This window comes from Podarcis liolepis (assembly GCF_965112155.1).
Source record: "Podarcis liolepis genome assembly, chromosome: 16".
NCBI lineage: Eukaryota > Metazoa > Chordata > Lepidosauria > Squamata > Lacertidae > Podarcis > Podarcis liolepis.
Genome location: NC_139567.1, coordinates 9,235,425 through 9,261,615, shown reverse-complemented (window position 1 = coordinate 9,261,615; position 26,191 = coordinate 9,235,425). Strand labels below are relative to the sequence as shown.

The 26,191-nt window shown below is 42.5% G+C and overlaps 1 protein-coding gene across 2 annotated transcripts in view; it reads right to left on the bottom strand.

Annotated features, from left to right (window-relative positions):
* Positions 1-4,503: 4,503 nt before the first annotated feature.
* Positions 4,504-26,191, bottom strand: part of KCNU1 (potassium calcium-activated channel subfamily U member 1) — a 103,114-nt gene continuing 81,426 nt past the window's right edge. Inside the window, exons 21-27 of one of the 2 annotated variants that reach the window (XM_083480374.1) lie at positions 24,763-24,987; positions 22,352-22,526; positions 13,485-13,571; positions 11,968-12,089; positions 8,424-8,624; positions 5,175-5,279; positions 4,504-4,714 (exon numbers count right to left, since the gene is read on the bottom strand). In XM_083480374.1, the coding sequence (XP_083336500.1) occupies positions 4,682-4,714; positions 5,175-5,279; positions 8,424-8,624; positions 11,968-12,089; positions 13,485-13,571; positions 22,352-22,526; positions 24,763-24,987 (948 nt within the window). In that variant the 3' untranslated portion in view covers positions 4,504-4,681. Of the gene's footprint in view, positions 5,280-8,423; positions 8,625-11,967; positions 12,090-13,484; positions 13,572-22,351; positions 22,527-24,762; positions 24,988-26,191 lie in introns of both variants that reach the window. The other variant, XM_083480373.1, reaches the window with a different exon arrangement.

The following is a 26,191-nucleotide window of genomic DNA, read 5'->3' as shown; positions in this document are numbered from 1 at the left end:
GTCCAGACTTACTGTACATACGTGTCTTACTAAGGCACCCTCCATACTGCCCCATGGGCTCCTTTACATTGTCAGGCCAGGGTACTGAGACCATTTCCTAAAGAGGAGAATTTGTGCTTCGAGCCCCAAAACCCATCCCCCATGGAAATAAAGACACAGTGGAGACAGAATTTAGTTTAAATATTAATAGGCAAATTTTAGACACAACTTTATTGAAATACACACATGTGACTGATTTTGGCTTAGGCATTGGTATCAAACTATATCTGGCTCCTGCCCCACCCTGCAGGAAACCTGCAAGAGTAAACAACCAGCAGGGGGATCTCCGTCAGTGTATATTGACTGGTGCTCACCCCTGGGGTTCCCCTGGGGTCCTGGCATGGCCCTAGCCCCTCTCTGGGCTTCGGATGAGATCCAGAACCCCGGATTCCTTTAACGGAATACCCTACTCATTGGAGGTGCAGGTGATGGCCACACCTCCCCTCCCCACATTCCTCTAAACCAATGCGTAACCGCCAAACCTTACAAAGTTGTGATGATTGCTAAGAGGTAGGCAAAAACCAAGTGGCCACAGCCAATCTGCCACATTGGAAAAAATTTCTACCTGGCCCCCATTCCAAAACAGGCGACCAACCAAAGTCCAAAGCAAGGCCAAACACAACCTAATTAATGGGTGGGTGGGTGAGTGTTTCACGCTGCCAAATAGATACCCCCAACCCCCAACCTTGCCACGCTACTGATTGGCTAAAGGCCATTGGCATAACTGTGGCACCACTGGCTTGGAGTGGGGGCAAGCCTGACCCACAAGCCGGTTAGGGAAGAGTTTCAGGACCGAGCACAACATGGACCCTCTGTTAGGAGGATCTAACTTGCCAATCACTGCTGAGCTTTTTTAAACAACAACAGCACAAACTATGTCAGTTGCACTAAGTTGCCAATGAAATGAATGGGATAAATTCCAGGAAGGGATTACTTCCTCCCATCAAGGGTTGAGTAAGTTCCAGCTCCTCAGTCCCCTCCCTTGACTTGGAGGACAACATCAAGGAAGACCAAGATTGAGGGCAGGAAATCCATCTGAATAATCCAGTCACCATCCAGACAATTTTGTTCCTGATACCAGACTTGTATATCATTTTTGCAGCGTGATTTTTTTTTTTTTAAAAAAAGAAGAAACTTGCTTTGATAGCTTTTCAGGACTGTAATGTGGAATAAAAATATTATTTTAAAAGAAGTCATGACTTAAATCTCATTCATTTCACTGGGCACTCAGCATAACTAATTGATGATGGCATGAGGTTTTTATTTTGTCAAGAAGATATGAAGGAGATCTGGTGCATGTGTGTATATTTCTGGCAACAGCAAAATAACCACTCACATCAACTTCACACAAGGCAGTGCACATTTTATTTGTAGGGTTGTTTTTTGTTTTTGTTTTTGCTTTTGCAACATGGAAATGATTTTCATGGGGAGAAAAAATGTTGCATGTGAAGCAGTGAAAAGGTTGAAAGAGGGAGCGACTCTGAGACCCAATGGGATATTTTTTGAATGACATGGTACAAAGCTGAAATAACTTTGGGGATCATCTAGCCATCGCTTCCCTTCCAAATGAAATGAAGCCTGAGGATAGTTTGCTCACCTTGCCTACCCCAACGGAATCCCTGAGGTGAAAAGCTCTCAAAGACATTACGATGACTGTCACTAGTGCTTAATTAGAGATGAGTGATGATCGGAGATGTTTTCCCTTCACATATTCAGAATGGCTGTGGAAAAGATATGGATGATTAGGATCATGGACAAAGGGCATAGCAAAGGGGTGACCTTGATCTCTTGGGCCTGAATTAAACAGGAATCCAGGTAACAAAAATCCAACGGCTGTGTTGGAAAATTTAAAGGATTAATTATCTTACATGGGAATTATTTGGAAATGGAAGTTAACAGTAACAGACTTTACCAATCAGGTGTCTTCCAGATGTTTTGGACTAGGGTGCCCTGAGGTCCTTGGAGGAAAACCAGGGGGAGATGCCATTAATAAAGGGGGAATGCTGTCACAGGAAGGGTTGTGTCCCCTACTCTTGAGATTTTGTTGGCATCCATCTGTCTCGGAAGACTATGGAAAAGTGCACCCATGGAGCTGAAGTCAAACCACTGGAGAGTTACAGGGCCTGCTGTGGCTGGAGAAACTGATATGGGAGAGACATGTTTTGTTGCAGCTGAGGCAGATGAAGTCACCCAGTTTTGCTGCTACAGGTGCACCAGGGCACTTCCACTCTTTGCATTCCTCCTCTGGTCACCACTGTGGATTCACAACCTGTCTGTCTTGAGATTTAGTCTCAATATTTTCTTTGAAAAGGGGTCCATTTGCAAAGCAGGGGGAGACCTTGGCCTGAACCCTTGGAAAGATGAGGTTATGACCTATTGCTTGTCCATTAGATGTGTGAGTTGGGATGGGGGAGAATTTTGATTCAATCTGCATTTACATGTGAACCTATGTAATTCACTGTAATTTTCAAAACCATACAAGAACCGAAACACAATTGTGCTTCAAAATTGGCACATTCCTGAATTCTGCAACACAGTTCTCCAGTCAACTGATGTGCAAAAAAATCTGTATACTGGTAGAAAAATGTGCATAAAATGCGTAAATAAATGAAAATAACATAAAAAATGCATTTTTGGATAAATTGCATTGCAAAGCATGTATATTGGACTAAATTGCGTCAGACAGGTGTATCTGGAGAAATTCTCACTAAAATGCTGGTGAATTTATAATGACTTACCCCCATAATTCTCAAACTGATGTGAAAGTGTGGAGAACTAAACTGAAGATTGGAAAAATGAGAAACGGAGAGAAATAGAAATTGACATGTTTAGCCATCCCTGAAAAATAAGGCCTCTTCTTACACTCTCCAGCTTAGTCTCTGCTACGTCCAATATCTCTGTGAAATTCCACGGTGAAAGTCATGCTATTTATTTGAAACAAAGTCTAGTGCTTCCCCTTTTAAAGAGAAAGCAGCGCAGACCTTTGTCTCCAGCCTCAGGGATCACTTAATTGGCTCCCCCGTAAAAATGCAGTGAGCTCAGTTGCCTGATAATGATTATAAATGACAGAGACTATCAGATTTACCTTGGGACATCTCCAGGGAGTTTGCAGTTAGTTTAGTCTGAACTCTGCGTCAGCTGTTCAAGCTTCTTTCTTCTCAGTATGTGGTGGCTGGACTCAAGCTGCAGTCTTTCAAACCTAATTAGTGTTAAGGGAAGGAGGGGAACCCACAAACCCTCCTTTTCCTCCCCCCCCCCCAATCGGTTTTGCAGAACAAGGCCAGAGATTTATTCAAGGTACAAGCAACTTACATATTTGGAGGGATCTTGATATTACATAACAAAGGACTTCATCTGTGCTTGCAGATTTGAGACTTTAGAAGGGCAGCTAACATTCTTGGGCCTGAAGACTAAAAACACTCTGCTGGCAACAGGATAAGCAGGGACTGGGAGATGGCATCACTCTTCAGCTTATGGGGATGCAAATCGCCCCTTCCTGACTCGTGAGATGATCAACAGGAGGAACAGTGAGGAGGTGATGTGCTTCCAGGCCAGGGGTTAACCAACCCTTCACAGACCTTGTGAAATGCACTGGTGCACCAGAAAACACACACAAACTCCTAATGTCCTTGTTGTTCCATTCTGGCCTTGCAGAGAAGGGAGCATCTGGAGCAAGCAATTTGACCCAACAAAGGCTAGAGGCAGACTGAGGCCCTTTGAACCTCAGTGTCCAGTCCAACTCTCTGGCCTGTAGAGGGGCCTCCTGCCTGGTTCACCAGCAGGACCAGCAAGGTAGAGTGGGGGGTATTTGGTTCCTTGGGTCCATGGAAAGCGTCCCAGCTGTGGCTCTATGGGCTCAGGTGCAGTGATTGACAGAGAGCTCATTGTTCTCTTCAGGAGAAGTGCCTGGGAGCAGCAGAATGCAAGGAGAATGCAAGCGGACTCCAATCACACTCCCTTCATGAAATGTGAGGTCTCCCCAGAAGCCCCTGGAACAATCACATGGGTTTGTAGTAAAGCTCCGCTCGCCCCCTACTGCCCCTCCATCACCTGTCTTTGCTCTCCGGCCAGACCAGGTTTCTTGAGCAGGTTGGCGAGGGTTTTACTTTTCAAAAACACAGGCCGAAATAACACCGGTAGGGCTGCCACCACTCCCTTTTGTTCAGGGGAACCCAGAGACACAATCCAGGGAGAAGTGTGTGTCCCATTAACCTGGCAATTCCCCCCTCTACAAGCTGAATCCACAGACTTGCAGACAGAAATTCTCACGGTAGAGCGTAACTAAGCGGAAGGCTTGGATTTAGCTATTCCCTCGGAAAAGGCACAAATATCAAATAGGTTCTACTATAAAAGTTTATTTTAAAAGAATAACAGAATTTTGGATTTGGATCCTGGTATGCTTAACCTTAAATCATACCCCAGGGTAAAGGATGGAAGTGGGGAGAAATGGTTGCAGACACTTCATAAAGAACAAAGTATTTATTTGAAGGGAGATGCTGGCATATTTCATGATAAAAACACTTGGTCTGGCAGCAAAGCATCCTTTCGTCTGACTGTTCGAATGGACTTTACCACAGCTGTCAGGTCATTTACTAAAGTGTTGAATGGGACAAGGCAAAAGAACTGATCAGAGGCGTAGATCTCAAAATTGGTAGGTGGCCGAGCAATCACAAATCTGTTTTTAGAAAAAAAGAGTCAGCAATATCACAATTTGAAAAACTACACACTCAAAGGAGCAATTGTTTTTTGGACATATATATTAAGGGGTTTTGAATGTGTTTTTAAAAACTTGCATAATGGTGCAAAAGATCTGCATAAAATGGGAAGGGCTTAATGGGAAAGAGAAAATTTAATTCTTACTTGTGTAATAATACCCTAAAATGTATCATACATACATGATACAATCTTTTAATGCAGTAGTACAGTATTCCCATTTTGCATTTTTATGTTGTGAACCGCCCTGTGATCTTTCGATGAAGGGAGGTATACAATTAATAATAATAATAATAATAATAATAATAATAATAATAATAGGACCAATACTGATCCATGAAAATGTGAACTATTTTCTTATTTGTTTTGAAACTGACACACTCAAACGGAGCTGCATCTGTACATTTCAATTTGCAATATACTTTCCTATTTTCAACCAGACTGGTCTCATCTTTCTGACGGTAGAGGCCAAAGCAAAGGATTCCAAGCAACTCAAGTGCTAGATTGTAGATATCCCCAAAGAAGAGCTGTGAAGAGGGAGAAAGTGACAATATTGTCTTAATGCCGTATCAACATTCCTTGATAAGATTAATTTAATTGATAAGTCTGTTTGTACCTTCTTGGGTTGGTGGCTTTGTGGGCGGGCCCTGGGCTTCCCCTGTGAACTGGCCTATTGCAGTCCACATTGTCTTTCTGCCACCAAATTGGCCGATGGCAGCAGGAATGTAGAGGGCGTTTCCCCTGGGCATAGTGCCAACTGACCAGTAGTGGCGCTTGGCACTGCGCCCATGGCAAGGATAAATGCCTGGCCTGCAGGGCCTTTCAGCCTCTCCCTTGCTGTGTATGTCCCATAAACTGCTGGTTGAAGGCCCTGGTTTAAAATAGTAGTTTCCAAACTTATTACTCTCCTTGGCAGGGGAGGAAGCTAGAGCTAACTCTGAAACTCTCCTCATCCACTCTCCTTCCTCATTTATAAAGCATCCATCTCCCTCACCCAAAAAATGTGGAACACATAGATTAAGAATCATTTGTTATTCTGGTTTAAAATAAAATAAAATAAAATTCAGAGGCCTTTCTCCTGGGCATTGTCGGCCAATTGGTGACAAAGAAGGATAGAACTTTTTTCATGTATGCTACAACAGCAGCAAGAATACTCATCGCAAAGTATTGGAAGACGCAAGATTTACCCACTCTGGAAGAATGGCAGATGAAAGTGATGGACTATATGACATTGGCCGAGATGACAGGCAGAATCCGTGACCAACGAAAAGAGACGGTGGAAGAAGAATGGAGAAAATTTAAAAGCTATCTTAAGGACTACTATAAACTTAATGAATGTTAAAATGTTGTGGTTTCCAGAAACAAAGGGGTACAGGGATACAAGGTTAGAATATAAAAGAGGACTAACATGATAGAGATTGGAAAGTAACAATTGGGAGTTGCTAGTTGAATTATGGACATTGGGATGCAGAGAGGGGGGGTATGGGGAAGTCCAAGAAAAGAGGTTTATGAAAATAGGTTTGAAACTATACGTGTATGTTTGTCATTTTAAGTGTTTGTTTGTCTTTCTTAAAAAATTTGTAAAACCAATAAAAATTTTATAGAAAAAAATAAATAAAATAAAATAAAATAAAATTCTTAATTTTGTATGAATTCATATGCATGTGCATTTTTACCACAGGTTCCAGTCAGGATTGTGGTGGCCTCACATATAATGCATTGGTCAATGGGGTCAGGTAGCTGTCGAGTTCACCGGTGCCTCCACTGGCAAAGTTGGATCCAGACGCACACCTGAAGTATGCAGCCTTTCTCAACCTGTGGGTCCCCAGATGTTGTTGAACTACAACTCCCATCACCCCTAGCTAGGAAGGCCAGAGCTCAGGGATGATGAGAGTTGTAGTCCAACAACATCTGGGGACCCACAGGTTGAGAACTGCTGCTTTAGAGGGAGTGAACCTTGTAGAGAACAGGTGACCTGCCAAAGTCCTGAATCCAGGAACCACCCACTCTTAGGCTGTCAGGATTCAATCCCAGTATATTGGCCCTCATCCATGCCACAACTGCTTCCAAGCCCTGGCCTAGGTCCTACACCCCTGCTTAAATGATGCACAGAAATAGAGCTGAGTACAGTAGCAGAAAGAGGGACGCGGGTGGCGCTGTGGGTTAAGCCACAGAGCCTAGGGCTTGCTGATCAGAAGGTTGGTGGTTCAAATCCCCGCGATGGGGTGAGCTCCCGTTGCTCGGTCCCTGCTCCTGCCAATCTAGCAGTTCGAAAGCATGAAGTTCAAGTAGATAAATAGGTACCGCTCCGGCAGGAAGGTAAACAGCGTTTCCGTGCTCTGCTCTGGTTCTCCAGAAGAAGCTTAATCATGCTGGCCACATGACCCGGAAGCGATACGCTGGCTCCCTCGGCCAATAAAGCGAGATGAGCGTCGCAACCCCAGAGTCGTCCGCGAATGGACCGAATGGTCAGGTGTCCCTTTACCTTTACAGTAGCAGAGTTGGCAGCATGGGCACACAGAGCGGCAGCCATGCCATGCACTCTGGGGGGAGGGGCTCTGCCATGTGGGGGAGGGGCAATCCGCTGTGCGGGGGCAGGGTGATTCTCCATGCTTGGCAGCGGGGCGATGCTCTGTGCGCAGCGGCAGCACAATCCTTCTCGCATGGCTGCAGAGGTGAGATCCCTCGGGGGCGATGGGGCAAGTCGGGGGGTGCCTTTCTGTCACCCCATTCAGAGATGGCACCCCCCGCATCCCCCTTCCTACGCCCCTGGCTGAGTGTCACATTGTCTACAAACTGGTAATATCTAGCACCAGATCCCCTGATGACCACTTCCCCAGGGCTTCATACAGATCACGCCTTTCCAAACTGAGCTTCATTTGGATGAAACAAAATAATAAAAATTCCTTCCAGTAGCACCTTAGAGACCAACTAAGTTTGTCACTGGCATGAGCTTTTGTGTGCATGCACACTTCTTCAGATACCTTCATTTGGATGGTACACAGCATGTTTTTGAAGAATGGCAGATGTAGTGGCTGCACTTGAAAAGTGAGTCCGGTGGGCACAACAGAAACATCCACTGCATTAAAAATTCATATTGATTTGTAATTGTGCTTTTAATGCTTTTATTTCTTATATAGTACAATAAAATTTGATACTTAAGAAATAAAAGAAGCAATAAAAATACAACTAAGAATCACACAACAACTAGCAGTGCATTACAATTGCTACCACTAGCAGAAAAATCATTAGGGGGTCCACCAGGATCATCAGCATATTTTTTTTTTTTTAAAAAGGAACCAAAGATATAGATGTTAAAAGGCATTGGCACCAACATGGTAAGGATGGATGGATCAGACCAATTCTTATTCCATCCAATTTCACACCTTCTCAGCATGTTCTAAGCTGAGGTTCATCTGCCTTTGTCCCATTGTCTTCACTGACTTAAGCACTTCTTGTTGCTTCAAATGGACCTTTTTAAATGAGGTTATTGATATGAATGCTGATACAAAGCTCATGCATGTGATTCAAAACAGTCTATGGATTGCAAATCCAAGAAAACAGTAAACACAGCTGCCTATCTTCCTAATTTACTTGCTCATGATGTTTTGAAGCACATCAATGAGACTTAAAAGAGGTAGCTTGAAGGAAATGAGCTAAATACAACTCACCAGTCGTCCGTCTGCTACACTTGGAGAATCTGTCAGTGCTAAAAGTGCCAGTTTACACCTGTTCCTCGATCCAAAGTGCACCACATTGCTAGTACTGCCACTCAGTGAAGCCTCCTCTGCCAAATATTCTTCCAGTTCTGGACTGGTCCCCCCAGTCACCAGTGACTGCAGTAAAGCCAACACATGGTGATTATGGTAGGTCTGCAATGAAAATGTACAGAAGACAAACATTCATTTCTACCAGATGATACAAAAGACAGCAAATCCAATTGGACTTGATAGGGCACAACACAATTTGAGTGCACTTGCAATGCATTTTCCAGCAGGAATGAATAGCAGGGAAGGTTGTGGTGGACAGCCTCTCTGCCAGGTAATATATATGGCAGGATTAGGACTGCAGGATTAGGACCTCTGAACAATTTTGAGGGAATCTTGGGAAATTTCATCAAGCAAAGTTTGATTGCTACTCTAACTGATATCTCTTGAGTGTGCAAGGCATGCTGTATTGGCCATCAGCTTAATGTATGTGAGGATTCTGAATCCTCACTGGTCTGACACTGGAAATCTCCATATTATTGTGGAGATGTATGAGCAAGAAAATAGAGGATCAGCATGGAGACCAGTATAGGGCCACAAACTATTACATTCAGATGACTGGGTGACTATGATTATTTCCGAAAAATAAGGGGACACCAAATCTCTCATGACAGCCTTAAGCAGGGCCTTAAGCAGGCTTCCTCAACCTCAGCCCTCCAGATGTTTTGACACTACAATTCCCATTATCCCTGACCACTGGACCTGCTAGCTAGGGATCATGGGAATTGTAGGCCAAAAACATCTGGAGGACTGAGGTTGAGGAAGCCTGGCCTTAAGATTAGAAAATCAAGAACCAGCAAAGTACCCCAACCTCTTAAAGGTATTTAGGGAATCTGAAGGGATGATTCATATGACATGCAGATGGTAGCATTATTTATGAGTGTTATTTATTCATTTCAGAGAGGATGTACATGTTGGTGAAGTCCTTTCCTTTCAACCTGGCTTAGGTAAAGGTAAAAATAGAGGACCCCTGGATGGTAAAGTCCAGTCAAAGGCGACTATGGGGTTGCAGTGCTCATCTCGCTTTCAGGCTGAGGGAGCTGGCATTTGTCCACAGACAGCTTTCTGGATCATGTGGGCAGCATGACGAAACCGCTTCTGGTGCAACGGAACACCGTGACGGAAACCAGAGTGCACAGAAATGCCGTTTGCCTTCCCGCCACAGCGGTACCTATTCATCTACTTGTGCTGATATGCTTTCGAACTGCTAGGTTGGCAGGAGCTGGGACCTGACATATTGTTATTAGGATAGTAAAGTAAATACCATAAAACCTGCCAAGCATTTAAATAACTGAATGGTCCTTGCAAACTTACAGGCCATGCTGGTGAATTGCACTTCAATTTTACTTGAGCCTTTTCTGCCTTTTTGAGGAGGGATTTTTTCAGAATTATCATGTTCTCTTGGCCAAGCTTATCTAGCTCAGAGGGAATCAACATTTTACATACTTTGCTGAGCTCTTTAACATATCAGGGCTAAACTTTTTTGACATCAAAAGGATTTCATTTACATACTTGGCTTAATTAATCGGATTTATGTGTCACCTGCATTTTATTTGCTGAGTTATACACTGTTTGAGTTTGCAGAGTGAAAAGAAAGACAACTAAAGAGAACTGAGAGAACATCCCTGCAGTAAATGTGAGTACATTCAAGAGAACTTTCAGTCTCATTGAAAAGGATCGCACTCCTGCAAAAATCCTAATTCACCTAGACATTACTGATATGCTTAGGCACTGTACATTGATTAAACAGGGTAACAACAACAAAATCAGTATTGATGTAATTGAATGCATGATTACATCAATATTATTTTGGTGGTGTTTTACCCATGCTCAAGAAGTGCATATGCACAACTGTAAAAAACTGTGCGCACACCAGTGTTCAAGATTAGTTTTGGGCAGTCTTTGGGCCCTGAAAATGTTAAGAAATTGCACATGCTCTAATTCCAGAATGAACTTTAGAAATTCCTCCACCTAACACCACAATTCAGGAGTAGAATGCAAGACAGAGGCAAGTTATGAAACAGTTAAGCAATGAAATGGGTGAAATCTACTCAAACCTGGCTTTAAGATTTTTAATAATATGGATAATTAGTTACATATTCACACAACTTTGTTATCTAGTGCTAACTATCATTAGTACAACATTAGGTAAAGGTAAAGGTACCCCTGCCCGTACGGGCCAGTCGTGTCTGACTCTAAGGTTGTGCGCCCATCTCACTTAAGAGGCCGGGGGCCAGTGCTCTCCGGAGACACTTCCGGGTCACGTGGCTAGCGTGACGAAGCTGCTCTGGCAAGCCAGCACCAGCGCAGCACACGGAAATGCTGTTTACCTTCCCGCTATAAAGCGGTACCTATTTATCTACTTGCACCTAGGGGTGCTTTCGAACTGCTAGGTGGGCAGGAGCTGGGACTGAAAGACGGGAGCTCACCCCGCCGCGGGGATTCGAACCGCCGACCATGCGATCGGCAAGCCCTAGGCACTGAGGTTTTACCCACAGCACCACCTGCGTCCCTAGTACAACATTAGTCTATCTCTAAAGTCAAATTAGGATGGATTTGTATGGTATTCTGAGTGAGTGAATTTGCATTTCTTATTGTGTCCAACTCCATTCCAAAGTTCATTCCAGGATTCTAGAGATGTCACCAGGTTGTCCTTGCATCCTCTAGGACCTTTCAGGAACCAAAGAAAACTATCCTACACCATGTGAAAATCTTATAGCCACACAAGTAAAGACCTAACATTATACAGAGGCTCTCTGAGCTGCTCTAGACTTCGATGTACACATCCAGAGGTTTTGACTATTGCAGAAGAAGCTGTCCATTGCTGAACATGGTAGAGGTCTGGCCTTATATACTTACAGGAATACACTGCACCCTGGGCCCATTCTAGAAATAGTTCTGCCAAAATAAACCCTGCTCCTATAAACCCTAGTGATACATTCCACCAAATTTCAGAAAAGTAATTCCTGGCTTTAATCCGAAATAAATGCATGTTTTAGGTTAGAAGTGCATAATACATTTTGTAAACAAAGCAAACATGGACAGCAAGTCAAACTAGTTTCTGCCCATAGTAGAACTTTGCTGGAAGAGGTTAACAATTCAGTGGAGAATCATGCTGTTGAATAGTGGGTAGACATGGCTGAGGACACAGCGATTTCTCCAAAGCAGCTCTTTATTTTGTAAGCTGGAACAGAACTGAACAGCAAACAGCTCAGCCGGCCTGCTTTTATAGGCGGCCGGCTGTCAACATTGTAGCAACAACAACCCAGGGTTTCCCGCCTAAAATAACTGACGTGGACCTGAGTGAAAACTATCTATAGTATCCCCCTGCTGGCCCAGGGTGAGAACTTTAGTACATAACACATGCTTAACCATTTCTACCCAGCAGTCTTCTAGAGATGGGCGATTTAATATGAGACTCAAGTTGGAAGGTCTTGAAGGGACTTACAGTGCACATTACAGCATCCAAAAAGCTGTCAGAAAATACTGTTCCTCTGGATATCTGTTGCATTCCATAAACAGATTCACTTGTGTTGCTCTGTTCAAAGAATTGTGCATTGGAGGCGATCTCTGAAAGAGGACAAAGCAATAGCAGAAGCTCAGCCGCTTGCAAACATCAAGGTTGTATATAATCAATAGAAATTATCATAATTAAACTCAACAATTTCCTGTGCTGTAAAATAATGGAAATAATGTGAGAGAAAGGAAGGAGTGGTTGCTTTAATGGACTTGTATGACCAAATTATTTACTGAGGCCAGGAGTAGAGATCAGTCAAGAAATGAGCTCTTTTCACAATAAATAATGGTGATGGTTATCAGTAAGCAAGCAAGCTAGATGCATTTATAACTTGGTGGCACTTGATTAATTATATTATGATAGATCAGAAGTCTTTTGGGCTTTGTGACAAGGCTGAGTACTAAGACTCACCTGGTTTGCGAAAACAAACAAGTCAACATTTAATTACATTTCCCCTACCACACATGCCCATATTTATATTAATACAGTGGAAGACGCAGGCCAACAATATTTGGGAAGCAATATTTGGAAAGTAAGTAAAGTTACTTAAGTAAAAATAGTTAAAATAAGAAAGATGTTCTCAGTTGAGATAATCATTACTGGGGCAGAAAAGCCACCATAAAGTGACTTTTTAAATCTGCATTTTTCATATAAGAACATTGTGAATGTTTCTGATATCTCAGGAGACCTTGACTATTCCAAATCCCTCACTGCTGGGCCTCCACTGCCCCCAGCCTTCCCAGAAACCAAATCCCTCAATTATTGCATTTCATCCCTTTCTTTTCCCCAAAGGCGATCTTCCTTGAGCAGCAACTGAATGTGGAGAGTGAAGGGCTGCTCCTCAGGTCTTGAATGGACCCCTACACCTGCACAGCCCAAAAGTATCTTGAGGACCCAGTTGTTGCTGGGGAAAGTAACTATTTGGGGAAAGGATGGAGGAATATTTCAACAGACTGAGCTTCTGTATAAGCCTAACCCAAATGCAAAGTGGTTTTGGCTTGGAACATAAAAAGTTTGTTATTTCCAAAGTGGAGGTGCTGTTTTCAACCACCTCCAATTCTGAAATCCAGCCACATCAGTAGTTTTAATCATTACAAACTGTCAAAAGATCCAAGAACGGTGACTGAAAGGAATAGATGCTCACCAAAACTTAAAAGCACTTCCAAATCCTCCAGAAACATCCATGTGGATGTTGCAGGGATGAAAAAAAAAGTTTTGCTTTAGTTTCATGCTGAGTCTTTGTAACACTTTGTTACATATATTCTCCTTATAAGCTATTGAGACTTCTTCAAAGCCTGTGAATTAACATTTAAGTCAAATCTTTTTTATGTTCCTTGGACACGGCATGCTGTCATTTTCTGTCTTTGAATTCTAAAGAGGTTTCAGGAGTAAATAAATAATGCATCAGGCATAACACTGGTGAAATTTGTTCCCAAAGAAGAACTTACTCAGCTCAGTGATGATGGGAGTCCGCTTGGAAAGGATGGGCGCTGATGTACTATCAATTGTTCCCTGACTGATTTCCATTCGAGTAACTTTCAGTAACAATGCAGGCAAAAGAAAGAAGAGAAAGTCAGCGATCAAAGAGCTAAATTTTGAGACTGCCCAAAAGTGCTTATTGTATATTACTGTAACTATAAAATACACTTCTGTTTTTTGCATGCTGTTCTTCCAAGCTTCATTATCTTGAAAGATTTGAGATATCTACTTGAAAGCTCTTCCTGAAGCTGTTTATTGTCATCAGATATCAGTCAGTCAAACCAGTGGTCCTGAAGCTGTAAATGAAGTCAATCCTAAATTCTGTAATTCCTCTTCTCTACTAGCCTTCCAGAGAGGGTACAAAGTAATAAGATCCCTGATGGATCAGACCAAAGCCCATCTAGTCCCACATTGGTTGTATCCAACCATGTTCTACTCACAGTACATCTAGTGAAATTAATGAACCAAAGTTTGTCATATCAATTAGCTTCAATGGAGTAGGACTAATGTTGGATACAACCAAGAGTGGACAACTGGATTCCTATAGGAAGCCCCCAAGCAAGACCTGGGTGCAACAACAGTTTTCCCATGCATAATTTCCTAGTGACTGCTATGTAGAGGTATAATGCCTCCAATAGTGGCGGCATCTTTTTTATATGGGTTCAGCTGATGTGTTGCTTCAGTGCTGCTTAGATCCTGTGTGCTTTGCAATTTTTCTCCTAACTGTTTTAGTTATCCCTCCGTGTTGCCTTGAGCATATGGGAAAGCTGCTCAACAAATAGATTTAGCAAGACATCAGTTGAATTTATCTTAGTTATATTAATTGTTCAATGAAGACCAAAGCCAGTCTGCAAGAGACATCTTTCAGCAGTGTGTGTACGTACGCCAGTATGCTTGTGTGTATTGTCAGCACCCATCTATCTCAAGAGACAATGGAGTGTGCCTCAGTCCAAAGCTGTAGCCATTTAAGGGTTGTGAGTCATCCCAGAGCCATCCCCACCACCCTGCCTGTAAAAAAGTGACTTTTTCTCATGTAGGCCAGCAGTATTCTTCCCAATTGCTCACTTAGACCTCGATCTGCACTTTACATTTTAGGGTGCTAAAAGTTTTAAGAGGAAACCCTTATTCCCCTCACAAAGCTATGATACAAAAAGGGATTTAATATCAATCTCTTTTCCCAGGGAACTCTGGGAATTGTGGCTCTCTGAGCATAACAGGGGTCTCTTAACAACTCTCAGCACTATTAACAAACTACACTTCCCATGATTTTTTGGCACAATATTTATTTATATGCAGTGTGAACACAAGACTTTAGACATAAACTTGCTGGCTCCCATTTCCTATGTTTCTGGTCAGTGACTACAAAGGCAATAGAATAACCTGTGGGAACTAGGAGTGTTGGTCTTCATTTCAAATTACATACACACACCTGAAAAAAGACTCAATTTATGATATAAGAACAGTTTCAGTTTAAAGGATTGGTACAATCTGTTTGTAGATTGTGACATAAAAAATACACAGTCCTGTTTATTTGCTTGCAGACAAAGTAAAATAAAGCAAGAATTAACCCCCACCATTTCTCGATTTAAACCCAGGAAAGCATTTCGTGTATTTTCTTCTCCCACCCATATGCTAATGAAGAAAACAAGGTCACACTACCAAGGTGGAAATAAATTGGATTAAAAATGGAATTGGCTGTATAAGCAGGAATTTGGGTGGTATTAAACTTGTTGGTGGGATATTTTTGTCACGAGATAAAGGAATTATAAAATAGATTTCGGAGTGCACATAGACGAATACAATCCTACAGGATTCAAGGGGGGCACACCTTTGTGCAGCAGTTAATCCAATTTCAAAGTCAATGAGGCCTATAGTAGTCACTCAGCAAGTTGTTTAAAAAAAAAAACAGACCGGGAAGATGAAAATGTTTTCAAAGTGCTATAAGAGGCACCTATCTAAGACAATGAAATCTTCAATGTCTTAGAGAGCAGATCCACCCTGTTGAATATTATCAATTAAGTATCATATACCTTATCTGTAGGTACTTTACTGTAGGTATTTTACTGACTTCATTTCAGTTATTTGAGAATATCTAGGTAATAGACCAATGTCACACTCTGGTGCAATGATAGGACAAAACATCACTGCTAATACAAATAGGCCGAACGACTGAAACTGGAAAGTTATGGGGGCAGTATAATTAATTTGCCATATTGCTAAAGGAAGGTTTGTGCAACTGAGTTGTTCGATATCTTTTTTGAGGTTTTACTCAAAATGGCCACTGCCCTGTATTCCAGCCACAGCCTCCAAACCATCTTCAATGCTAGGTAGCAGCCAGGTTCTGCTGCCTATGAAGGTATGTGAGCTTGGCAGGACCCTCACAGCGTCCTGTAGGCGGATTTGCAAGACCTGGCAGAAGCCAGATGCTGCCTTTGCCAACTAAGGGCATGGCGCAAGCTGGACAAGGCAGTCCCACAACAGAGGGCCAGGCGGCAAAATGTGATAATAGAGTGCATTACATTCATATAACATGAAGGGGACCAGAGCATGGATTACTATGTCCAAGCTATCTTTAATCAGGGAATGGCTAACCAAAACTGGAAACAGTCACTCTAGACCAGTATTGGTAGCAGCTCTCCAGGGTCTTGCACTTTCTCTGCCACTGGATTATTTTAACCTGCTGTGCCAGAAATTGAACTTGGGACATTCCGCATGTGAAGCATATGCTAAACCACAGTTCCTCCCATAGGAGGGGGCAGATAGAAAAGGCCTGAAAAAAGGGGCAAAATGCAGCAAGTGAAAGAAGGATAGAGAAAGAAGTTGTTACACGAGGAGGACAACGTTCCTGCCACTCTCCACCTGGCCTAGGGTGGGGCCTGACAATGCCATATAAGAACTGCTGCTGTGGCTGCTGTTCAGCAAGGACCTGGGTATTCTGAGGGAAGTTTTGTTGGGAGTTTTTGCTGATGTTACTGATATTAACTTTTTGTATTTTTATTTCTACAGTCGTACCTCCGCTTACGTATCCCTCTGGATTTGTAAACTTTGGGATGCGAACGTAGCAAACCCGGAAGTATTTTTCTGGGTTTCATCACGTGCGAATGCGCAGAAGTGCTAAACCATGCCATGCACATGTGCAGAAGCGGCTTGCAAATTCCTTGGGATGCAGCCGGACCCCTGGAATGGATCCCCTTCTCAACCAAAGATACCACTGTATGTGGAAATTGTTCAGTTTGGTTATGTAGTTTTTAATGCATTTTATTTATTTTTATGAATACTTTGCTATGTTTGTAATTATGTAAATCTTTTCATATTGTGAGCCGCCTTGAGCATTATTTTAACTGTGGAAAGGTGGCACACAAATAAAAAATGATGACGACGATGATGAACGTAGTAGGGGCCAAGATGCGGCAAAGTCACCTGGAATCGGGGAAGAGAATCTGAGGCTATTGCCCACTTTGTCACCTACAATCTATCTTTTTGGCTGCTACCATCTCCATCTCCACTATTTGATGGACACTTCTCTGATTTCTAGATTAATGGTCCTTTCTTCTCACACAGCATAAGATTTAATGGAGGGAGAGAGAAAATCGCAAGGCATTATTTTGACTGAATGTGGCTATGATGATAAGGAAAACTGTGTATTAAGATTTCAGTGACATGGTTAAAGTGGTTATGGTGGGGGAGGGCATTTGACTGTGTTTGTGTGTCTGTGTGTGTGACACTCCATTGCTCATGCTTTTATGGAAGGTAATTCTAAAAAAATATATGTTTTAAAGGGGGGGAGGAGGAGGAGTGCCCTATTGAGGTTATTGGAGGCCATCGGTGGAGCTGGATCTTGACTTCTGTCCTTGGCCCCTTTTACCCCAAACTTGGGAGAGTGTTTGCACAAAAGCCAGATGAAGAAGAAGAAGAAGAAGAAGAAGAAGAAGAAGAAGAAGAAGAAGAAGACGACGACAACGATGGAGACAGAATGGTGATGCATCACATTTCAGAAACAAGGCCAGGTAAGTGAGACAGGTAACTATCCATGGTGGAAAACATGCCTTGGATGCAAAAGGCCTCAGGATTGATCCTTGTCATCCCCAGCTGAGTCTCAGGGGATGGAAAAGACCCTTCTCTGCCTGAGACCCTGGAGAGCTTCTGCCAGGTTGACGAGACAATCCTTGGCTACATACACAAATCATCTGACCAGATATTAGGAAGCTCCTTTAATAAGGAAGCTCCATACAACTCCAAAAACTGGTGGAGAAAATCAAATGAGAATTCCAGCAGTGCACCTATTCAGATGAGACAGTTTTTGATTTTAATATGAAGGTAGCCATGCCCTGGCTACAGTTTCCTTATGTCAATATTTTTGCTCCCCAGGAGTACACAGCCCTATACCTGAAATCTCTCATCTTGGCAGGCTGCTATTACAAAAGATTACCTAATTGCACATTTCTACTGTATGTTTGGATTGTAGCAGCATATTAAGCTGTCAGGCTTAATTATTGTTGTATGTTTAGATTATGCCACAGATTATTTAGTTCAGTACCTAGGTTTGCCAACCTGTTTGTGATGGAACATGACAGGATACTAATTACAGCAATGCTGAGAAATCTATCCCCCCCCCCCCATGGGAAACAATGTCATGTTTCCACCCCTATTAGGAGAGTTTCATATCCCTGTATTTAGATAACAGAAGGTTATCAGCTAACTGAGCCATATAAGATCTCCAATGAATGAAGTGTGTCTGCCTGAGCTCATTGTGAGTTCTGAAAGGTTTTTACACTGATGAAAAATCTTTAAAGAAAAAGATTTTATAAAGAACTTCAAAACATCAAACAATATTTGCACAACAAAAAAAAGATGGTATGAAAGCACAGAACATTTAACAAAAATCTCAGTGTAGCAGCTGAAATAAGTACAAGCACATTTTGAAAGCTTACTATGAATTCCTAAGGAAGTGGAGTTAGTCTTTCATTAGACATCCTAGTCATATGATCCCTCTGAGCTTTCCCAGTGAGGAAGAGAAGAAGCCTCATTGATGTGAGGGACTGAGTCAGGTGTGGGGAAGCTGTGGCTCTTCAGAACTACAACTCCCATCATCCCTGGCCATTGGAGTTGTAGATCGGTAACCTCTGGAGGTTCCCCACCCCCCACCCCAAAGGTTCCCCACAGCTGGGCTAGAATGTCATTGAGTTTCTCTGAACTGGGATCTAATATTTATACCCTTAAAACCATGAGCTTTGCTAATGATACCTAAGTTGAAAAATACCTTTGACACGCATTTTTTAACAACTGAGTTATTTGCATTACAAGCTATGACAAGAAGATGAATATAAGCTTCATTTGTATAGGTAAAGGACCCCTGGATGGTTAAGTCCAGTCAAAGGCAACTATGGGGTTGCAGCACTTATCTTACTTTCAGGCTGAGGTAGCTGACTTTTGTCCACAGACAGCTTTCTGGGTCATGTGGGCAGCATGATTAAACTGCTTCTGGCACAACAGAACACCGTGACAGAAACCAGAGCACACGGAAACACCGTTTATCTTCCTGCTGCAGCGATACCTATTTATCTACTGGTGTGCTTTTGAACTGCTAGGTTGGCAGGGGCTGGGACAGAGCAACGGGAGCTCACTCTGTCGGTGGGATTCGAACCGCTGACCTTCTGACTGGCAAGCCCAAGAGGCTCAGTGGTTTAGACCACACGTCCCTGATTCTATTACCCTGTTTGTTTGAACTTTCAAAATATCCTTATTCCAATTTTTGTCTTTTGAAGTTACCACTGAACAACAAACTGTGTGAAGCTCAGCTTATCACTAAACAATTTCTTGGCTTTAGGTAAGGTCTGTGCCCTACCTGTGATTCTCTCAATATATCTTTTTAAGCTCCAAAGTTATTTCCACTGTACCTTCATTGTATCCTGTAAGCAAGCGACATTAATAATACTAGCTGAGACCTAACTAGTTCAGGACCAGGTTATCTCCAAGACCAAATTTCCCTGAATACTCTTCCCAGTCCATTCCTTTCTGTTGGAGGAGAAAACTGTTAAAGATAAAAGTTTAATGTGCATAAAATGTACATAAAATGTTATGATTGTATGCACTAAAGAGGGTAGAGTTTTCAGTTTGAGTATTTAGGCTAACTGATGACTCATCCCTGGAAACCCAATCAGCAATCTCTCTCAGCAGAAGATAAAACCAGAGACAACCAACCACTCAGCTGAGCGTTCTTGAACAAGCAAGTTCCATGCATAGGATATCTTTCTGGGGCCAGAGAGAGGAAAGTTTTTGAACTGTATGAAGAACTTAAAGAAAGCTGGATCATGTTACCAAATAGTTTGTTTAAGAGCAATGTGTTACTTTGTATTTGCAACATTTATGTGACTAGTTTATAACAGTTGGCAGCAAAACATTTTCTTGCGGTGGAGAGCTCATTCATTTCTACCCTGCACAAGGTCCAGATCAGGGATTCCACTTGCAACAACCCTGACAAAAACTGTGTGTGCCACACAACCTGCCCTGCACCTCATAAGCTAGCCTACTGACCCTACTCCAATGCAGAAGAGTCGACTTCCAGTCAGGTTGGCCTCTGCATTGTGAAATGGAGGGAAATAGCATTTTGTCCTTCATCTTAGGCAACAATATGCCTTTGGCCAGCCCTGGAGACAGAATGCTGGGACAGGTGGATGGACTTTTGATTTGGACCTATTCCTCTTATTCTCTGTACCGTACTCCCTTTCTGTTCCATTTTCCTCCCAGCCAGTATGGAGCCTAGCAGGTGGGAAAAGATCTTTGACATTTTTTTTAAAATCACATCTTCTGCTAATGTAGAAATGGTTAAGGCATGCCCTCATTTGAAGGCACAAGTCTAGCACCACCACTGGTTGTTTTTGGCCCCAGAGACATCCAGATTGTAAGTGTGAAGATGTTTCTTGAACAACTGAGCTTCCTCTTCGATGCAACACACTCTGAACCCCTTAAAATCCCCATTCCTGCTTAGTTATTACCATCTTTTTTTTTAAAAAAAATGCAGACCCATCATTTCCTGATTACACACACACACACACACACACACACACACACACACACACGACTTATTCAAGGGAGTTACATTATGAGTCTACATCACATTCATGACAAAAAAAATGCATTTTTGGCAAAGTTTTTGATGTGAAACAAAGAGACTTTATCTACTGTTGCAAAGTTTAAAATAACAACTGAATGGGAACAGCAGGGTGGCAGTATGTCAAAACAACTCAGAAACTGGTCTGTCAGCAGCTGAGAAGAATTGTGTTTAAAAGGCAAGTTTTTAATTGTCTTTATTTTTTTATTTTATTTTTTAAAAAACAGATGAGAAACTTCTCAGCCTTACTAAAAAGCACATTAACAGTACAATCCTATGCATATTTACTCTGTTGAATGGGAAAATATCCACTGAAGGCTGCAATACCATACCCATTTTTCTTGGAGTAAGCCCCATTTAACTAAATAGGATTTACTTCAGAGTAGCCATGCATAGGAGTGCACCACTGATCTAATTTCCAGCTCCTAGAACTTTGCTGGATTCAACACTCAAGAATTGAGTCTGCTGCATTTATTCCCCATCATCTATCACAGTTAACCTTCTCTGTGGGAGACTTTATGGAATATTTTTTTGACAGGAAAATGTCACCTCATGACAATTTTTCTCTGTCATTGCACAGTTAAAGCTTTCTTATGAAGGTGCCCGCACACACTGTCAGTCTTATCGCCTGACTTACAGTACAAAGTGACTTCAAAACTGTGGTAAATTATCCACATGATCATGTGACGATGCCTTCAGAAACAAGTTTCTTCCTTTACCTAGGAAAATAACTACTACTTCCAAGTTATTGGGCTCCCTATTAGATAATATTCCTCCAGAAGTGGAGCTGATTTCTGCTAGCGCAATAGAGTGTTCAGTTCTTTGCCTTCACCCATGCACACCCTAAATATATTCAGTGCCGAATATATGTAAAGCTAAACAAGCTATAGGGACGCGGGTGGCGCTGTGGGTTAAACCACAGAGCCTAGGGCTTGCAGATCAGAAGGTTGGCGGTTCGAATCCTCGCGATGGGGTGAGCTCCCGTTGCTCGGTCCCTGCTCCTGCCAACCTAGCAGTTCGAAAGCACATCAAAGTGCAAGTAGATAAATAGGTACCGCTCTGGCGGGATGGTAAGCGGCGTTTCCTTGCGCTGCTCTGGTTCGCCAGAAGCGGCTTAGTCATGCTGGCCACATGACCCGGAAGCTGTACGCCGGCTCCCTCGGCCAATAAAGTGAGATGAGCGCCGCAACCCCAGAGTCGGTCATGACTAGATCTAATGGTCAGGGGTCCCTTTACCTTTAAACAAGCTATAGCTTAGGGCTCCACTCTCTTGGAGGCCCCACAAAAAATTAAAGGGAAAAACACCTGGATGTACATTTCCAAAATATAAGATAAAAACAAATAAAACAAAACCTACATACAGCAACAGTGTTTTGTGTTGTATAGGCTCCTATGATGTAAGTAATGGGCCTCACCTGCTAGCCTGCTCCCTAAAATATCACTGGTTTGCTCATTTCTATATATAGGGTGCCTACATTCTGCATGTGCAAATGGCTTTAGATATCTATTAGGTCCATAAATTACCATACAGCATATATCCAACACAAAAAACAGCGACAATTTGTTGTTGACAAAGCACAGCTGGATATATAAAGGGCCCCATTACCTTCAGTAGCTTAGGACCTCATCAAACCTAAATCTGGCCCTGAATATATTCTAGGGGGTCCCCTAACCCTCTGGAGCTGATGCGGGGAGAAGTCCATGCATCCTCTTTCCCTTTCTTACCTAATGATGAATTTGCTTTAAAATGTAAGGAACGGATGTTCAGAGTAGCCAGGATAGATTTTGTATCCACCAGGATTTGATCACCAGGACCTCTCGCATGGGCTGAGAGAATGGCACACATGCTACAAAACTGGATGTTGGCTGCTTTGAGATCAGCACAGGAAAGTGCACTGCCCTGGTAAAGAAAAAAGAAAAGGAGTGGAAGTCATGAGGGTCAAAGGACTGGCAAGACTTAAAAATCCAAGCTTCAGCTGAAACATCATCATCATTTGAATTTATATACCACCCTATACCAGAGGGTCTCAGGGCAGTTCACATAATAAAATCAAAATATAAAACCACAACATACCTAATAAAAATAAAAACAACAGCCCAATACCCTCCCCAAAGAAACACATTTTAAAAGGGCATAGGGTATAAACTGGATCAACCAAAGGCCTGGTTAAAAAGGAACGTTTTTGCCTGGCACCTAAAGGTGTATAACGAAGGCGCCAGGCAAACATGTATTCAGAAGCTTCGGTGTTTGTTCAAGAGAAACTTGAATCCCATAAAGGCAGGTAAGTCCCATTTCAGGGACACTGACTAAAACACATCTCTTATTTTCTGTTGAATATATGAAGAAAAAGGTGATGCTTCAGAACAAGGGGCAGATTTCAGATTAAGAAGGCTCTATCAGGAGGCCATCAGAACCTGAACAGGAAAGCCAAAAAGTAGAGAGCTTCTGCACAGAAGCAGGGCATTAATTGTAAAAAGAATTTCCTAAGGTGTGCTCCACTGATACTCTCAAGAGGAAGTCAAATGATGTTTCTCTTGGAATGAAAACCCAGGTTCCAAAGGAGAACCCAGCAGCTGTTGTACAAGGTGGTTGGGAATAACATGTTCCAAGGTTTTCTTTCTTCAGAGGCAAATCTTCTCAGACGTGATGAACAATCATAGCCAGGCCAGTGTGTGATCAGTTTTGTAATACAGTGGTGCCTTGCAAGACAAAATTAATCCGTTCCGCGAGTCTCTTCGCCTTGCGGTTTTTTTGTCTTGCGAAGCACGGCTATTAGCGGCTTAGCGGCTATTAATGGCTTAGCGGCTATTAGCGGCTTAGCAGCTTAGCGGCTATTAACGGCTTAGCAGCTTAGCGGCTTTAAGAAAAAGGAAACAAACTCGCAAGAACTCGCAAGATGTTTCGTCTTGCAAAGCAAGCCCATAGGGAAATTCGTCTTGGGGAACGACTCAAAAAAAAGGAAAACTCTTTTGTCTTGCACGTTTTTCGTCTTGCGAGGCATTCGTCCTGCGAGGTACCACTGTACTGACTTTTGTTCATCTCATCCAAAGGGGATCTTGGATAGGAAAGCTGTTCAGGTTGCAGCTGCTGGCTACATCTTTCCTATGCAAGATCTTCCTTCAAATTACACCAACCAGTGCTGTCAGTTAAATGAGAAAGTGACCATGCATTAGATTGGCTGAAATCGCTCATCACATCCAAAGAAAAGTAGCTGCCTAAATGGAATAATCCCATAAACCAGGAGTGGGGATCAAATTAGGCCTGACGGGTGTCCACACTCACTCATCTCACACTTGATGTGATATCAGGTGTGGAGCAGGTAGAGTTAAGTCTCCAAGGGAAAAATAATTTCTTGGCAAGTGGAGCTTACTGAAAACACTGATTGGCTCACTGGTGCTGACAGCAAGCTCCTCTGAAGTCAGGTGCAGGCTAGATTCAACCCACTCCTGAAAATGAATGTTTCCTTTTTGCAGACAGCTCTGATGATCTGCAGAGGAAATATATCTATTCGCAGGAATGTTCTGAATCCAAACTGTGCCTGCAAAATAACAAAGCTGGGCTCACTGTCAGAGCAAATCAGTGCTGACCGTGAGTCCTTTTTCCATTGTCATGTGACAGCATAATGACATAAAATGATTGGCAGGTGACCAGACACACCCATTTGTCAAAAATAACTCACAGACAGTAGGCCAGTTTTCTTTCTGACCCTTGGGTTAAAAAGGCTTACCCACCCTTACAATAAAGTAGATGTTGGGAAACATTAAGGCAATAAATAGAGAAGGTTTGTTTCATCTATTCATGCTGACCATGATGGGAAAGCACTCTGTTTATGTATTGCTAACTTGTTTGTTTCTTCATTTTTGACAAGGCTTTTACTCCCAAAGGCATAGCCTCCTTAAATTACGCCATGTGAACATGTTAACTCCTTTTGATCACTTTTTTCAACTCAATCCTAAATGCCCACAAAGAGAAGATATTATATGATTAATAATGTCAGGGATGTTTATATTTTGATGATCCAGTATCATTAGAGTTGCTCTGAGGAAGTTTTGAGTTCCATGATTTTAACATACGTAAATGCATTTTTAAGATGAGAATATTGGGGAGGGGTACGATATGTAAAGAATATGTATACCCTCAGTAAGAATAGTTTGGGGAAATTTTGGATGAATTCCCATTCTCTGTGGAGATAGTCAAGTGATCCAAGAAAGACAATATCCTTCAGCTCACTGAGTGTGAAGTTACTGGCTCGCAGAGGCATCACAAAGTTCCGCAGTCCGATCAGCGCAGAGGTAGCATCTCCAAAAACACAGACTACAATGTGATCACGCATATCATTGGATTGCCCCTTGCGTCGCTTCTAAACAGGACAAAACAGAACTATATGAAGAAATGAAACATTATTTTAGAAAAATAGTTAAAGGGAAAGGGGGCAATTCTCATGTTGGGAAAGGGATCCTTGACATAATGTCATATGTGCTGCTTTCAGATTTTGGTGGGCCCTTCAATATGATGCTTGCTCATTGCTGTCACAGCGACAACTACCCATTCATTATGACTGCAATTAATCCAAAATGCGGCAGCTAGACTGGTGACTGGGAGTGGCCGCCAAGACCATATAACACCGGTCCTGAAAGATCTTCATTGGCTCCCAGTACATTTCCGAGCACAATTCAAAGTGTTGGTGCTGACCTTTAAAGCCCTAAACACCCTCGGACCTGTATACCTGAAGGAGCGTCTCCACCCCCATCATTCTGCCTGGACACTGAGATCCAGCGCCGAGGGCCTTCTGGCGGTTCCCTCACTGCGAGAAGTGAGGTTACAAGGAACCAGGCAGAGGGCCTTCTCCGTAGTGGCGTCTGCCCTGTGGAATGCCCCCCCACCAGATGTCAAGGCAATAAACAACAACTTTACTTTTAAAAGACAACCGAAGGCGGCCCTGTTTAATGAAGTTTTTAATGTCTGATGCTGTATTGTTTTTAATATTCGGTTGGAAGCTGCCCAGAGTGGCTGGGGAAACCCATCCAGATGGACAGGGTATAAATAATAAATAATTATATATTATATTATTATATTATTTACCTTCTCCCCTTGGACTCAGTTCATACCATTATCGAGAGGGAGGGGAGCAAAGGGAGTGACTATCAAGAGTCTTTGGTTCCTTCTCCTTCCACCTAGTCCTACCAGTTTTCTTGGAAAGGGTAGGCGAAAGGATAGTGACAGCAAGGGAAAGCAAGAGAGGTCATGCCTGATGATACAGAGACATGATTTTAGCCAAGTTCACCACAAAGACTGGTGGTTGAAACAAACTGAGAAGGGGGGATACCAATTTAATTTCCCTGTCCAAATCTGAAGTTCAGAATGTATCACACTATCTCAAAATGTCTTTTTTCGCTTATGGGGGGGAAACCTCCTCCCCCTCCCCCTCCCTCTCCCCCCTCCCCTCCCCCTCCCAAGATCAGAATTACAAGTGTGATATTCTAGGATTTCAACTTCTGTAGTTTGAAAGGTGGATTTCAGTTTAAATTACACAGAAATTTTGGCACTTCTCTTCTTTAAAATAC